The following is a 16,041-nucleotide window of genomic DNA, read 5'->3' on the forward strand; positions in this document are numbered from 1 at the left end:
GAAATACATTTAAAGCCTAAAGTGATGTGGGAACTATTTCTCTTCCTCCAAAGAGCTTTGTCTCTGCATGTCTTCCTCCAATAAAACCCTGATAGGATTCAGCAGGCATTCTGACTGACAAGTACAAAACCCATTTTTTATTTTAAAGCAAATCCCTAGAATTTAAAATTAATTTGACAGAACAAACTGAAAACTATGAGTGAAAGCAGAGGACAAAGGCATGCACATGAATAAATTTATTTTTACACTTCATTTTGCAACAAGTTTCATCTTGTGGAGGGGAGAGGGCTCTGGGTTTCAATTTATCTGAAAGCTTAATCAATACTTCTCCACTACAACAAGCCTGCCATCTAATTTCCATCCTAAAAATTAACAACCCCTATCCTGAAAGTAGTCCTTATTTTGCACCTATTCTGCTTATTGGGAGACTGCACAAGAACCCGTCTCTCTGATGGCTAAAAAATCCCTTCAAATTTCCAGTTTAAATATACTCAAGGCTAATTTATACATTCTTGCTCCTGTGACAACCTGTCCTTGACTTTAAATGGCTCTTTTTCCTTCCAGCCTTTTTGTGTCACCAGATTAGCAAGCCAAGCTCTTCCAGGGTATGTTTATACAGCCTTTTGTAGGCAAATATGCCCATGCTCTCCCTATGCAGCTAGCTGGCTGGGTGAAAGCCAGATGCGAACTGGATGCTATGTAGACCTGGATAGGACATTGCTGAGCCTGAGCTGATGATGGGCTTTGATGAGGGCAGCAGCTTGGTCTCACATATTTTGGTTCACATTGAGCTCACCTCTATCTGGCTCACAGCATGGGAGGAATAAGTGCGTGTGCACCTCCAAAATACCTCATGCACGTAGCCTCGGTTGCTCCTCTGAGAGCCTCTCCACTCCTCTGTGCGCACCTCCACAGTCTTGCTGATCTAACTTCATCTCTTCTGAGCAGAGCTTGTCAGCAGGCTACCCAAGTACCTCATCTGTGCTGTCTGCTGATGTGCCGGGATGCATCCAGAATGACAAGAGGGACAGCTTTTGTAATCCCCCCTCCCTGGGCTCCATCCTGTAGTACCAGATCAGCTACAGGGATGGCCTCACAGCTCACCAGCGAGCATGGGCTTCCAACAGAAACACCAATACTCTGCACCTGGGCACAGTTTTGCTGCCAAATGAGCTTTGCTTTGATTTTCCACGCAAGGGTTGAACAATAAAGCAAGTGCAAGAAGCAGGAAGCCACATATATGGTGTAGGAAAGAAAAACTTGTCAACTCTAGCAAATCTGCATTTAATCAAATTAAACTGATTTTGTGTTTGAAAGTCAGATCTACACAATTTGCTTCTTACTGTAATTAACAGAAGGCATTGAAAATTGCATAATAAACAACCTTAACAACAAGAAAAGTGTCAATTTTGCATTTGAATTGTGGATTATGGCAACTAATTCCATGAAACAGTTAAATCAGTGTCATAATTATTCTGGCAACCATTGCAAAGGAACATTTTATGTTCAAACACTGTGGAAGCTGGATTTGAAATTACACTAATGGACAAATTTATACAAAGCATGACATCCTTTCAATTGTTTGTGTATTTTCAGGTAGGTCCCTCAGCAGTCGCAAAGCTCATGATCTTAAAAAGAAACAAACAAAAAAACCCCACAAAACCCTGAGCTACCATTCAGACATCTGTAAGTCAGTATTTCCTGATCTATTGCTGACTGCCTTTAATAGCTGTTCATCAGCTACAGAGCTGCTTGGACAACAGAGCCAAACAGGCATCTTTATGGGACCATTCATGTTTATTACATCTGTGCTTTGTATCTACCAAGAACAGGCCACTTAGTTTTGGCAAACAAAACTTACAAACACCAGTTCTCCTTGGATCACTCCAGCTTTCAAAATAAATACTATCTACAACTCAAACACTGCAAAGGGATTGAAAACAACTGTCACTGACAGATAAAAAGAGGAAAATACAGATTACTTATCAAATGTACTCACATTTGCTTTCTATCTGTAAATATTAGCTCCCATACATATATAATGTTCAAAACCAATATGGAAATACAAATAAAACTAGATACAATGGAGAACAATAGTTCATCAAAACAGGACGTCCCAAATTTTATGTTACAGCTCTAAAGATCTAACTTACCTAATTCTTTGTAAGGGTTTATGCTGATCAAACCTTCTCTGCAAGAGCCAATTCTATCTCATCTTTTATATGCTAGTAATATTTACAACATGTTCAGAGTTAGGAATAGGTGAATATCAGTTTGAACTCTCTTAATATCCAAGCAGATATCCTTCGATGCTGACCTTATCCCAAAGGTACAGGGAACACAGTTTGCAACCCCCAAGTTTGGAACTGACTGGGGACTACACAGCACGAATCAATGAAGATGCCGGGTATCAGCGAGGCTGCTGTACCGAGAGACTTCAGCAGCAAGAAACACTTTCTGCATACCTTTACCCTACCACAACAGGTGGCTTTGCCCCAACCCCTCACCCAGAAAGATGGGTGCTCTGAACTGCCTTCCCTCGACAGTGATGAATCGCTCCATTCATCAGTTCGCACAGTGTTCAAAAGTCAATGCACGCTTTGAAATGTCGCTGCCTCTCCATCGACACACTACATTTCTGAGGATTCGGCATTCACTACAGCTGTGTCCACTGGGAAGTGTATAAATACAAGACATGCGTTATATTGTAAATTCACATGAGCTATTAAATATAAACTTTAAGGAAATCTAAACACTAACCTCAGTCACATTCAGATTGGTAAAGCTACGAGGGTATTTCACAGACAATGGTCTAGGAGTTACCTTAGTTGCCAGGGATTTTGCAAAGCGTTTTTCTCTTGTTACCTTGGTAACCGCTACCTTGGCACCCTTGTTGATAAGCTGCACCACATTCTCCACTTGGCCTTTGTAGGCGGCTACAAGCAGGCGTTCTGAAAGCACGGCGACCACATCCTGCTGGCTCATGAATTAGGAGAGAAAGGTTTTCAGGCTTCTTCGGTCCAAAAACAAAGGCTTGGGATCAGTTCAAGCAGCACGCAGGCAGGCAAGGAAGGACCCCAGCTCCCTGGACGGTGACGTTATTGCTATGCCATCCTCTGGACCTGTGGATCAGAAAACAACACTGCCGTCAGCAAGGTTTCAGAGACGGAAGCACTGCAGCAGCTCCTCCCCGAGTGTTCGTCTTTGCATCGCTTTGGGAGGGGGTCACAAAAAACCCTCAGAGCCTCTTGAAGACATTGCACTTCTGTTGCAATGCAGAGGGATGCGGACAGTAGCACATTTTCAATGTGCCCTCGTTTCCCTAGTTTGGGACAAATATCCTTAAACTTTCTGAGAGCTTATCTCTCTTTTGGCCTAACCTGTATTTGTGTGGCCCCCTTTCATTCTCACCTTCCCCCCAGGTTTCCCAGAGTTTAATTAGCCAAGGACGGGTTAACTACCTCCACTGCTAATAGTAGCTCAGCCTGCATTGGCCAAGGGAACAAGAATAGGTTATAGTCACTAGCTACTGATATAAATATACAAACCTCTGCCCTGGAACGACTGAGTGCAGTCAGCAATTAAAGGCAGCTGACTGTTCCCTCACGAGTATAAAATGCTTCACAGCCTCGCCCGAACTATCCCAAGGACACCTTTGGGAGGGATCACAACGTGCAGCTGGGAAACACTCATCTTTGCTGAGAGCGAGAAATGATGTTCCCCCCACAATGCTGACATCACACCCCACTGACCCAGAAACAATTCAGATTTAGCACTCGTAATGCAAACTTGTGAGCATGTTCTTCTTCCCAGGCTCCACTGACCCGTCCAATGAGCCATCAGAGCTGAAAAGAAATTTCTGACATAATTCCAGAAAATGTATCCACAGATCACTTTGAGCTGTAGGATCCAGGACCTGCCCAGTTTGGGAGGATTTCAGCTTTACCTGTGCTTTTCACACTTTGGTATTTAATTGTTTTAGTACAGGAAAAATATCTTCAAGATAGCCAGTGTGTATACAGATGATTTATCTTTCTCTCTCTTGAAATATCACTGCACTGCTCCTTATCAGCGACTAGTATTACAGGCTTTGCATAGTCTAAGGGTAATTGGTACAGGGACTAGATGATCTTGGAGATTGATAGTGGAGTACAACATCTTTCACCCTTAGGTTATCCCTTTGAATCCATCTCAAAACAGCAATAACTAAAAGCTATTACTGCTTAATGGCTTTGCTGCCCCCTAAATTGATTTGTTTGTCTTGGTTTAGCCGATAGTACAAAACCCTCCCCATCATAATCCCACCACTCAGAGTACTGACATTTTTGCTAACAGCTTCAGCAGGGAGATCATCACTAGAAAGATTTAATTTCCATCCTCATACCAGGAAGACACTCGCAGCAACAAGGAGAAAATGCATGGGTGGTTGTGGCACATGAACTCCCTGTCTTCTAAATACTGGGGGCAAGACCTTTTAATGAACATCACTCCAGTGTTACACGGTCGTATCCACCAGTAAACCTCCGCAACAAAAAGATGCTGTAGCCCTGTTTAATTGAATGGTTAATAGGGTACTGTGGTCCTCTGTGTCACCAAAGTGGTGTCCAAAGTCCCTGGACCCTGCAGGATCACTGATCTACACTAAACATTTTTGATCATGTATATTAAAACAATGTTGGTTAATTTGTAGTAGTAGATGGTACTAGCAGAATTTAATTTGCACTCCTATGGTAATTTGTACTAATGAATCTTAAAACACTTTATGAGCATTAATTCTTATCTTATAACACCCTTTGAGGTGAATATTCATGCTCATGAATATTACATGTGTTTTAGAAAAAGGCCCTTTAAAGCACAGGAAAGTTACTGGTTTCTCCAAGGTTAATAGAAAAGTTATGTCAAAGCCAGAAAATAACTTCAGATAATTGACTACTGATTTCTAAGCATAAGCATTAGGTAATACTATTTCCAGGTAAAAGATTCAGGTTAGCTTTTCCTCACCTTCCTCTTGCTTTCTAAGTGCAAACATGTTTGGAGCAACATGGAAATAGCTGCACATTTATTCAGAGAAACAAGACAAAAACTTTCTCAGCCTCAAAGGCAGCGCAACAAGGGACAACAGAGAAGCGGTGCTGTACCCTGTGCTGCTGGACCGGTCTCACCCACACCCTCAATGTGACAGACACAGTTTGGACACCCTGGTAACACAGGAAAGACAGAAGAAAAACCTCTTATGTCCTTCGCCAGCACTGTACACATCACACCCTGTTCCTCTGGCACAGTGATGTGCACAGTATAGTACAAACCACATAAAAAAGCCAAGAAATACAGATGGCCTACGCTTAGTAATTGGATCTGTGAAAAGCAACACAAGTTTTAATCTCACCGCTCTAAGTATTTGCTTTCCAGTGACTCGTGCTACCGAAGCAAGCTGAACCCCCCCGAGCCCAGCCCCCCCTGCTCCCAACACATCCCTGACCCTCCCATCACATCCCAAAGCAGCATCTCCATAACCCAGGAGTGCTTCCCACGCCTTCCCTCCATGACGGGGACACAGTGCAGGGCAAGCCTTAGAACAGGGATCCTTCTCTGTGAGCTTTCCAGGCAGTGCGGTGCTTTCTTTCTGTGCCAGCCCTCGCCTGTGCAGCGGTGGTTTCCAGATGAACCATACCATCACTTGTTTATCCCCATCCTTCCACCTAACCTGGCTGCCTATACTTTGGATGGAGTCATGCACAATACACTCACAACTCTGTGCATCTTAAAACATCTGTGGTAAGCAGCAACATCATTGTCACTGAGAGATTTCCATATTCACTGCAAAAATCTCAATGGAAACATTTTCCTGACACACTGACATTTCTGAGCAAATTCACAGAAACTGTAGATGATCATTACATCTTAGCCGTACCACTAGAAACACACACTAATACCTCAACTGACTCACGACAGCGCAAAGTTTAGTGCTGCCAGGGAAAGGTCTGGTTAACAGGTACGTACCGACGCAAGGTAATGCTGGAAATCATACTCCCTAGTTTGATTTTTCTCCCTTGCTCTCACTGCCTTCCCATTACCGCAGAACATTCCCCCCGGAGATCATGAGCCTCCTCAGCCTGCCGTCCCCCGCCACGCTGGAGTGACGGACTGTGATGACACTGCTGTTATCATGTAGTTTGCCTTCTTGCCTCTTCCACCGCTTGGATCACATATAAAAGCATAGAAAGGAGTTGATTCAGATATTGGTCTTTTATGGACATCTTCCACGTTGTCCAAGTCTCCAGCAGTTGTCGGTACCCTTTGCCAGAGGGCAGTCACATCACAAACCTGGCTCCTGCTCCGGGGTGTTTCACGGACGGGCGCTTGCACAACAGGTCACATTGCCCATGCCGGCTGCTTTACATCTCCTCAGCTGGGATTATTTGCAACTCAGAAAAGCGCGTCCCATCAGGATAGGAAGCCCAGACAGCTGAAAGACAACTTCCCTTTTTTCCTGAGCTGGTAGGAAAAGGTGATGGGTGACCAGTGGGAGCAGAAGGGGGAACAACCTTCTTGTTCCCCTGCTATGGACCCTTCCGCAGCGCAGCGGCTCAATGGGCAGTGGCATCGCTCCTCGCCAGCTTTAACTCTCTACATGCCTCAGACACACAGACCATCTTTCCTTGAACACGTCTGTACCCGCAGCAGGAGGAGGAAGGTACCAGCTGCCCACGGACTACAATTAAAAGCTCAACTGCCCCTTTCACACCCAGATGGTGCAAAATGAACCTGAAAACACGATTACAGGCGCTGCATCACATCCCTGCTGCCAGCACCTGCTGCCCAGAATTAAATCCCTCATTATCACCCCCCAAATCTGGGAGCTCAGCGGAGCACAGGAATATTCAAACCTTCTGCCTTCAAAACAAAAAAGAAAAAGGATTTTGCTTTAACATATTTTTAAATAAGAAAGAGCTGTCTCTCTGTTTCTTTGTTTAAGATCAGATCACTTACCTGGGGCAGGTTGGGAAAGCAACATCTACTTCCCGAGCCTCTCCAGGGAAGCTGGCCAGCTGTGATGCCCACAGGTTCAGTTGCTCCACCACGGGGCAATCCCTTCCAAGGATAACCTGCTCACCCCATCGGTGGAGCATGGAAAAGGACAGGTTGACCATGGATTAGTATTCCTGACTGGCAGCAGGGAGGCACCGTTCCCAGAGGCTGAGGTCCAGCCACATCCCCACGGATGATGCCCACGGCTCAGAGTCACACCACCCTACGGACGCTCTAGGAGATGTTTGGCCAGGACAGCACAGCACGGCGCGGGTGGGCAGCCGGCTGCTCGGTGGCAGGGTTGTAAAGATCACAGCTCTGGACTCTCTCCCGCGCAACTGGCAGAGCGGGCGAAAAACACTCTACGTACCTTCCCCCTCCCCAGCTCCCTCCCCTCCAAACTGCTGCCAGGCAGCTTCAGCGGCTGTATCACCCACACGTCAGTAACAAAAAAGTACAGGAATGATGGTTTTTGAAAGCCAAAGGAAAGTCCAGGACACATCAAACATCACAAATACTGAAAGGCTAGGCAATAGCCTCTCCTAAATTCACAGAAAGGATTAAAAAAACCAGCTTCCTCTCTGAGGGAAGAGAAAAAAGCTGAAAACTATGACAGATTTAAGAGCTATGAGCTAATCAACTTTAAAAGGTCCCCTGTGCTAAATGGAAAAGATGCAATGCCAGAGCACAGGTCATTCTCAGTACAATCACCAAGTTAAATTAGTATCTGAATAAAAGAATGCTTACATAGCTAACAAAAAGTTTCCGTGTGTACCAAGGTACAAGATGAAATAAAAAAAAAAAAAAAAAGAAAAAAAAAGGGACCCCACTTTTCTGCAAGGGACCCCAAATTCTCTTTTCTATCTTATCACCAGAAATGATGCTGAATAGTCCAAGAAAAACTCTCAGCACCTGGTAGCTTCATTTTATGCGGCATAAATAATGGCATAAAATTATTCTAAATTATTTTAGAATAGCCCAGTGTTAAGATATGGAGTTGGACCATTTTGTTATGGGAGGGTACATAATAGCTACTCTTTTATAATAATAAAAAAGTCTTTCCAAGAAAACTTCTTATGTCTAAATACTGCCCATCTCCTGTGCTCGGCTCTCAGAGCAACATGGGTTTCTTTGCTTATTAGTATGTATCAGTATATTAAAATCTGTAAAATGCTCTTTTTCTTGTCCAGCCTCTTTGCAAAGCAGTTTGTCATATTTAAAATATGACATAAACACAAAGATTGTACTCACTTTAGAGTAACAGCATTTTTCAGCAGCGTGGATTATTGTATTTAGAAAGAGTGAGTTTCCTGGAACTCATTTTATCATTTACTGCAGGATGCAGATATATCTGCCGTTTCTCTCAAGTGACTTTAAGAACGCTTTTCCAAGACCTACGGCACTGCTTTCCTTTAAGTGATTTTTCTCCAGTTCCATCATGGATCCAGTGTAAACTACTCAGGAAAAATATATGTATTTTGCCAAAGGGAGGGCTCTGCCTCTCACCCCGTCCCGCCCAAAAAGGCAGTTAAAAATCAGTCAAAGGTGTCCTTATGAAAACCACACCAGCAGCAGCTCTATCTGGAAAACAGCAAAGCCCCACCAAGTCAAGAACAATATGCTTTTGATTCATACTTTTCTTTACAACATCAATACTGTTTTGGAGTTAGATTTTATACCAGTCATTTTGAACTGGACACCTACATAAAATTCTGGTAGCTTATATGTTGGTCTCTGCTTTTTTTTTTATTGTTTTCATTGCATATTTTATCGTACCAAGTAAAATTATTCAGTTTTCATACGGACAGTTGTGTGATTCATCACCCTAAGTATCAGCATGGTCTGGGACATCTGAAAACATTTTCTGGGCTTCCCCCCGCCCAACTTATTGCTATTAATTACTTCAACAATGACTATTTAGAGTCTCCCAGGGAGCACCTGCATGACAGCTGCTCATCACGCTTCCCACCACAACCACATCGGACTGACTGATGTCACTGCTCCACCGCAGCTGGTGGCCGCCTGCAGCCAGACCAACAGCCAACCCCACCGGCGGCGAACGTGGGGAGACAGCGACTGCAGCTTCCCCAACTGCTTCGTTGAGCGCGGCTCTGTCGCCCGACCTTCACCGTCAGCTTCACTGAATGTAAATCCTCAGCTGCCTGGCAACTCTCGGGCGATGCCTTGTTACCACCAAAACCAACCTCCAAAGTTGCACCTGCCAAGCAGAATGCTTTTGGAGAGGCATGGACACATGGAGACCAACGATGAAGATCAGAGGCACTTTCAAGTCGTATCAAGTTGTATCTCCTTGTACAAAGACAACTAGTTTTCTTCCCCTCCTACTTATCTCTTTGCCACGTAGCCCTGACCCCCCTTATCCAATATGCAGGTTATATACTCACCACTTTCCATATAACATGACTTGGTTCTTTTATTTGGCTTACCTCGTTGAAATTTCACAACTTTAGTACTCTCCCCGTCCTCTCTTTCAACACCTGCCTGCACACACATGTCAAAACAATTCAGTACAAGTGAGCTCAACTCTCAAGCAAGCCCTCATCAGTTGAGCGCTATTTACATAACAAAACAATATCTATTGTTTGATAGGGGACAGTGCCTGTGTGCAAACACACATGCATGAGATGTCTCGCTCCCATTTGCATAAAATCAGTTAGGAGGTCTTTCCAGCTCACTGCTGTTTAATAGAAGTGCTGGAGCCCAACCTTGGGAACGAAGCAGGCACGCGGCTGCACTCGTGGGAGAGCGGGCTTTTATGTTACGCTTACGCACAGTGGGGCTTCTAGATGGGAGAACTGTCCCTCACCATCATCTTCTGTGCAGGAGCCACCTGCCAATCAACTAAAAGGCCGCAGAGATCCCACCCAAGCTGACCACAGAACCTCACTGGGAGCCAAAATCCTTTCCATAACAAACTCCCTTTCCTCCTCCGCTGCTCTTCCCCTCATTCTTACCACCAAGGGTATGTCCTCTGCTGCCAGGAAAGGCCTCCTGAGTTCCCTGCTCCACCTCCATACCAGAAAGATGGTTTTAAAGACACCGCTTTTCAAACTACCTATAGCATGGGCAGTATCTGCCATTCAGTTTGGGGACCCTGCTGCCCCCGTGTCGGTGCGGTGGTGCAGAGGTCTCCTCCTCTTCGTGTCTGCTCTGAACCCTCCTCCCTGCCAGCACAAGCAACCCCACTCTCTCCCAGCCAGCACATAATGGCAACTCAGGTAAATATTGCAAAAGACATGCTGGAAAATTTCAAGAAAAAATTAATTCCTACATTCATAGATTTTTTCCAAGGCCAGAAAACACCGCTATGATAATCTAATGCCAGCCGGCACCAAGCCACAAACTTCTATTTGAGCTAGATCCTATCTTTTATAAACATGAGTAAAGACGTGCAGCCAGGCAACAATCAGAAAATGCTCTGACTGACAGAGTAGGAAAGAAGAAAACACACATTTACCAGCTTCAAAATATTTTGCAGCTGACAAAAGAGCATTGGAGATGTTCTTCCTCTTCAAGAAAAACACGACCTAGGAGCTGCCAGCAGCGATGACACAGTCTCTCCTGTACCATCACAGCTGACATCTTGGGAGAGCACTGGGAGATGTGGTGAAGTAGCTGGACCGGTGCCCCCCAGTTCAGTGCTGAATCACAGAGACACCATGAGTACCCGAGATGTTACGGTATTAGTACAATATTCCTCAATATTGCTAGGCATCTGGCATGAGTGCAAGACTCTGGCAGGCAGTGTGTCAATTAAAAGCGTAACGACACTCAAGCTGAAAGTCAGTGGATGAAATCCTAGGGATGGAGTGGCCAAGGTGGGAGAGAGACGTATTCAGACAAGCATGGGTGGAAATGCTGAGTATGTCAACTGTAACCCATGGAGCGGTGTGTGCCCTGGTTATGGTGCACACTGTTACCCTCGAGAGAAAGTAATTTTTCCAGTTGTGTCCCATCACGGGGTACTGCAACAGCAACAACAACATCCAGGGACCTGGCACACCCTGGAAAATGGGCAAGCAAGAGAAACCAAGCGCAGTGGGGAAGCAAACGTGGAAGTCACATTCCACTGCATGGGGCATGGTATCACCCCACCAGTCAGCACAGCTGGGATGGAAATTCTCACGTCCTAAACCCACGTGCTGATCCCCCAGCGCCGCTGTCAAGAAGCTGGTGTAACACCCAAGAAAAAACATTGTCGGTGGGCTAAAACTAGCCGCACCTGATTCACACAGGGAACCACTTTAGGGAAGGTCCAAACCTGCTGAGCCCACCAGAAAGCTCCCTCTGGCCTCAGCAGACTTTGGAAGAGCCCCAAAAATGGTCTCCAAATACTGGGAAGCAACTTAAAAGCATCTCTGAGGAGATCCTAGTGAGGAGAGAGACCAGCCTTTAGTGACCACAAAGCCTGCTGAAAAAGTGTGGGTTTAGGGACTTTATCCTATCCTATTCTATCCATGAGTTTGGGTCAAAGGTAGCAAAGACTCTCTGATGTTGTGCATGAAGCCTCCATGCTGCACACTTCTCATGGTGCTCAGTGTTTTGGGTTACACAGCAGCAGGTGAAGGGGACAAAGCTTTCCTCTTTGGACTACAGGCTCAATTCTGCACCAGGTTAGGTCAGCTACCAAACCTGCTGTTTCATGGCTGTGCAGGATCCTACACAACACCCACAGAAGGTCCCTTCTCCAATTCTAGTGCAAAGATTTTCATAAATGACAAAAATGTGCAACACATATTAAAGGATACATTTGTCAGCAGTGTCAGCAAATAGACTGGACTTCCATGTCATTTCTTACACATGGAGGTATATAATAGTACAGAAATGAGGGCAATAAACAGAGATTTCAATGCTGTCAGTGTTGTACCCCAGACAATTACTACACTCGCTTCTTTTCCCCACAAAATAAGCCATTTTATCAAAATGATGCCTAATCTTTTTCTAATATATTAATGAATATAATGAAGCATAGAAGACCACTGCCCATGGATGGTGATCCCTGTCCCACTCCTGTCTTTCATTTCCTTCATTGCTTTCTATTCTAGATAAAAAACACTGAAGGTTTTTTGCCCCTTCCCTCTAGATCACTTTCTCCAGCTCTACTTGTTCATCCTCTGCTGTATTTCTTTTGAGGCTTGGTACTCAAAACCACACAGAGTACTTATAGAGGACTCTTGATATGAGCAGCCCTAAAGGCAACGTGGTTACAAGGGGAGAAATACTGAACAGAAGATGTCTGCTGAAGTACTGACAGAAAAAATGCCTGCTGGCCTGTGAGCCTGGAAACTGCCAGCCTGGGAACCAGCAGCATCCTTGAGAAGTGCAGCCGGCATCTTTGAAGTGCAGCTGGGTACCTAGAAACCGGAGGCATCCTGAGATACCATCAATAAGCACAAAAACAAAGGACTGTAACAGCAACTTATCATCTGAAAAGGTGAAAAATAGCCTGGAAAAAGGGGAAAACATCCTGAGAAAGTAAGAATAGGTAACTGCCATTGACCATTCTAAGTGCAAGAACAGGAAAACAGTCTGGAAAATAAAAATTGGTCTGAGAGAACAGAAATCATCATCATCTATCGGCTGTCCCAGGTGAAAAATAGAAATTAACAGCACTTACTGGCTGCTTGAAGAGGTGATGTCCTACACCCTCTTATGTCTCTGTGATACAGAAAAGACTTTTTTACCCAAAATGGAGCTTTACCTTCTGAGAACCTCCTGTGCTGCACATACTTTTCCTAAACAGGTTGAGCTCCCTGCATGAACTTTCTACACGATCTCCTAGATAAGTTCTTGGACCCTAACCAAGGATGCCTGGCTGACTCCCAACTCTATGACAAGGATCACCTTTGAAGTGAGGCTCTGCCTGTAACTTTATTGGTCCCCCCCAGGCCCACTTCTGGGGTCAGTTTGGTTTTTCCTCCCACTTCTGAGATGGTTTGGCCCCCTTCTGGGACTGGTTTGATGCACTTGGTATTGGTAATATGATGAACATACATATATATGCATAGAAGTAATTTACTGTAAGTGCATCTGCTGTTATACTATCAGTAAGTTTACTAGGGATAAGTTTGTAGTAACCTGTAATATTATATATATACTTGTTGCTGCTATTATTGATTGCTGCTAGTAATTTGTAATAGCTTGATATATACATATATTCACTGTCTTGATCACAGGCATAGTTGCTAGTGGTGAATTTTGTGTTATTTTTTGTAACCTTAATAAAGCAGAGAAGTTTAGAGGATGAAACCTCCGTGTCCTTGTGTTTTACAGAATCCTGCAAACCCACGGTTGCAATCTCATTACTCCCACAGGCCAGGTAACCCTTCAGATCATGACAGCTCCCCAGTGAATAATTCCCTCTGGTCTCCTCCACAGCTCCATTTCTGCATCCCAGAGCCCCAGAACCAGGCTTGCCTTTCCTTGCAACTGCATCAGACAGATCAAATTCACTGCCCAGCTCACTCCAAACTCTCAGATCTGTTTCTGCAGTCTAATCAGTCATTCCCTGCCTTGTAGGAAGCAGAGATCCATCTTAGAGCCAAGCAAGTGTAGTGCTTTGCACTCACCTCTGCAGAGTTATCCTCTTGATTTTGCATCTCCTCCCCACTCCACCCTCCCGCAGAGCTTGCGGGTCCTTTCTGTCCCACCACCCCACTTGTGAACTAAGGGTTCTATCTTTCAGAAACAGGGGGCACCAAGAAAAACACATTTAAGTGAGTGTGAGTAGCCCAATGGGCCTATTGTAATGCCCATTTCTGTGTAGTTACACAAGCAGGAGGGACAGAAGCAGTAATAACTTGCAAAGCCAAAATGCACAAACATTTCAAGCAGCAACAGAGAGAGTATCTACTTGGAAACCCTTTTTTATTGTGTTATAGGAGTGTTATATCCTATTTTACAACATGCTGCAATCCTCTCAGGACTAAAGTAATTACCTTCATTAGTAGCACCCCACAACTGCTTAATCAATCCAAAATATCCAGATAACTTAAGTCAAATCCTCACGAAAAACAAGTCTGGGTAATAAAAATAACGTTTTCTAAAAAATAATTAAATAATACATTTTGGACAGGGTTATACACATCACAACAGATTTTTGGTTTTTCTGCTTTACTGTATGGTGCTATTAACCCTAAGATCTTTTAGTGCTGATGGCACGGCTGATCTTGTTTCCATGTCGGCTTGCAAGGGCAATAGGAGACAGCTGTGCAGGGATTATCTCAATGGAAAATCTCTGGCAAGACCCGAAGTTGCACTGGTGGGAGCATGTTAATGAGGGAGGTTTTAAGAGGAGAAAGACCCTCCTTAGACACTGACAATTAGTATTTCTTCCCCAATAACTCATGCACAGGCCTTGGATCAGAGGTCTCCGTCATGGAAGCTGAGGACAGCGAGACCAAAGTGCTGGAAAGGAGCGATGCCTACTGAGCTTTCACACTATTCCCTCCTCCTCCCCAAATGAACTTGTAGTACAAAGAGTTTTTACTTTTTTCCTGTTAAAAAACAACCTCAAGGGATGCTTTCTTATGGGTTACGAAGGTGCATCTTCCATAGGTAAAACATGTATTGACTGGCTTCCCTAATTCCTTTTAATCTGCGCCTTCCTGAATCACGGCTTCCCATCCACCTCTGTAGCTCACAAGGCACCGGAGTGTAACTAGGAGATCTGCTCCCCACACTGCAGTGACGCCCCGAGATGCAAGGCTTCCAGCCTGGGTCCCTGGGCAGGTCCTGCCTGGTGTCAGGTACCACCCTCTCCCAAGTTACCATCTGAAAGCAAGCTCTCTAACTTACCATGGGAAAATCTTCCTCTGCTGGGGAAGGTGACTGAGTTACTTCACGTATTTTCAGACACCAATATATATGTATTTGTGTTGTGGGAGAACAGAGAATTTTCTCTTCGTATAGATGTGATCCTGGCTATCACCACATACAGTGCCCCTAATTTTAATGTTCATGTTAGCAGGCAGTAAAATGAACTCTGAATATCTTCAGGGTTTGGCCCTTTCATGTACAATACTCATCAAGGACAATATATACAGAACAAATGGCAAAGCATATGCAAGTACTACTTGCTTCATAAATCTATTTGCAAGTTGCGAAAAATCAATCACTATGGGCTAAATATATTTTCCTCAAAGAGAATCATAAATCAATTCAGAAGCGTTCTGCAGATGTCATATTTCTCATCCAGTTGCTACACCTGAAGGGGCTGCACTGGAGAAGTCTGATGTTACTGCTTCGAATGGTTGGGAGCTCTCTTGAATGGGTCCAGAAAACTGCATAATTATCAGTATCTTTTAAAAATACCACAACTACCACACTATGAACTACCTTCTGAATCTCTAGGTCTGTCTAGTAGCAGAATTTCAGTATTACACAGATGAAGACTTTCACCACCAAGAGGAAACACATTTTAAAACAACAGCTTAACTGCACAATTAATTCTTCATGTAAAACGCTGATGCCAGTGAGTACTGTGCTATTCCTGTTGCAGTAAATGTAATAGATCTAACGTATCTGCTCTGCTTCACTGATAATTAGTGTAAGCAGGGCCATTACAAATTTATGAATCAGGTGCCCTGACTGCATATATGATCCATCAGAGGCAGTTTTAACTGACTTCACCATCTGACCCAACACTGTAATACAGAAGTGTCACCACGAAGTATCCAGCCACATTTTCAGTGTTTTCTGGGGGCCTGCTATTGAGCAGATGTTTAGTACCCTTGCCAGGAGCCCCATACAACCTTGTGAGAATTCCCGAGAAGCTTGGCAACAGTTCGTGAGTGACAGACAATTCTACCTAACTCACAGAATCACAGACTGGCTGAGGCTGGCAGGGATCTTTGGAGGTCATCTGGTCCAACCCCCTCGCTCAAGCAGGGCCACCTAAAGCTGGTTGCCCAGGACCATGCCCAGATGGAGGCATGGTCCTCCAAGGATGGAGACTCCACAACCGCACTGGGCAACCTGTGCCAGAGCTCG

General features: G+C 44.5%; 1 protein-coding gene across 5 annotated transcripts in view; it reads right to left on the reverse strand.

The window, feature by feature from the left end:
- Positions 1 to 16,041, reverse strand: part of ANKRD6 (ankyrin repeat domain 6) — a 126,210-nt gene that overhangs the window by 39,611 nt on the left and 70,558 nt on the right. For 4 of the 5 annotated variants that reach the window (XM_052781522.1, XM_052781518.1, XM_052781519.1 and 1 more), the window contains one exon: positions 2,866 to 3,122. In XM_052781522.1, the coding sequence (XP_052637482.1) occupies positions 2,866 to 2,985 (120 nt within the window). In that variant the 5' untranslated portion in view covers positions 2,986 to 3,122. Of the gene's footprint in view, positions 1 to 2,865; positions 3,123 to 6,990; positions 7,212 to 16,041 lie in introns of those variants that run through there. The other variant, XM_052781521.1, reaches the window with a different exon arrangement.

This window comes from Harpia harpyja, chromosome 3 (assembly GCF_026419915.1).
Source record: "Harpia harpyja isolate bHarHar1 chromosome 3, bHarHar1 primary haplotype, whole genome shotgun sequence".
Classification (NCBI taxonomy): Eukaryota; Metazoa; Chordata; class Aves; order Accipitriformes; family Accipitridae; genus Harpia; species Harpia harpyja.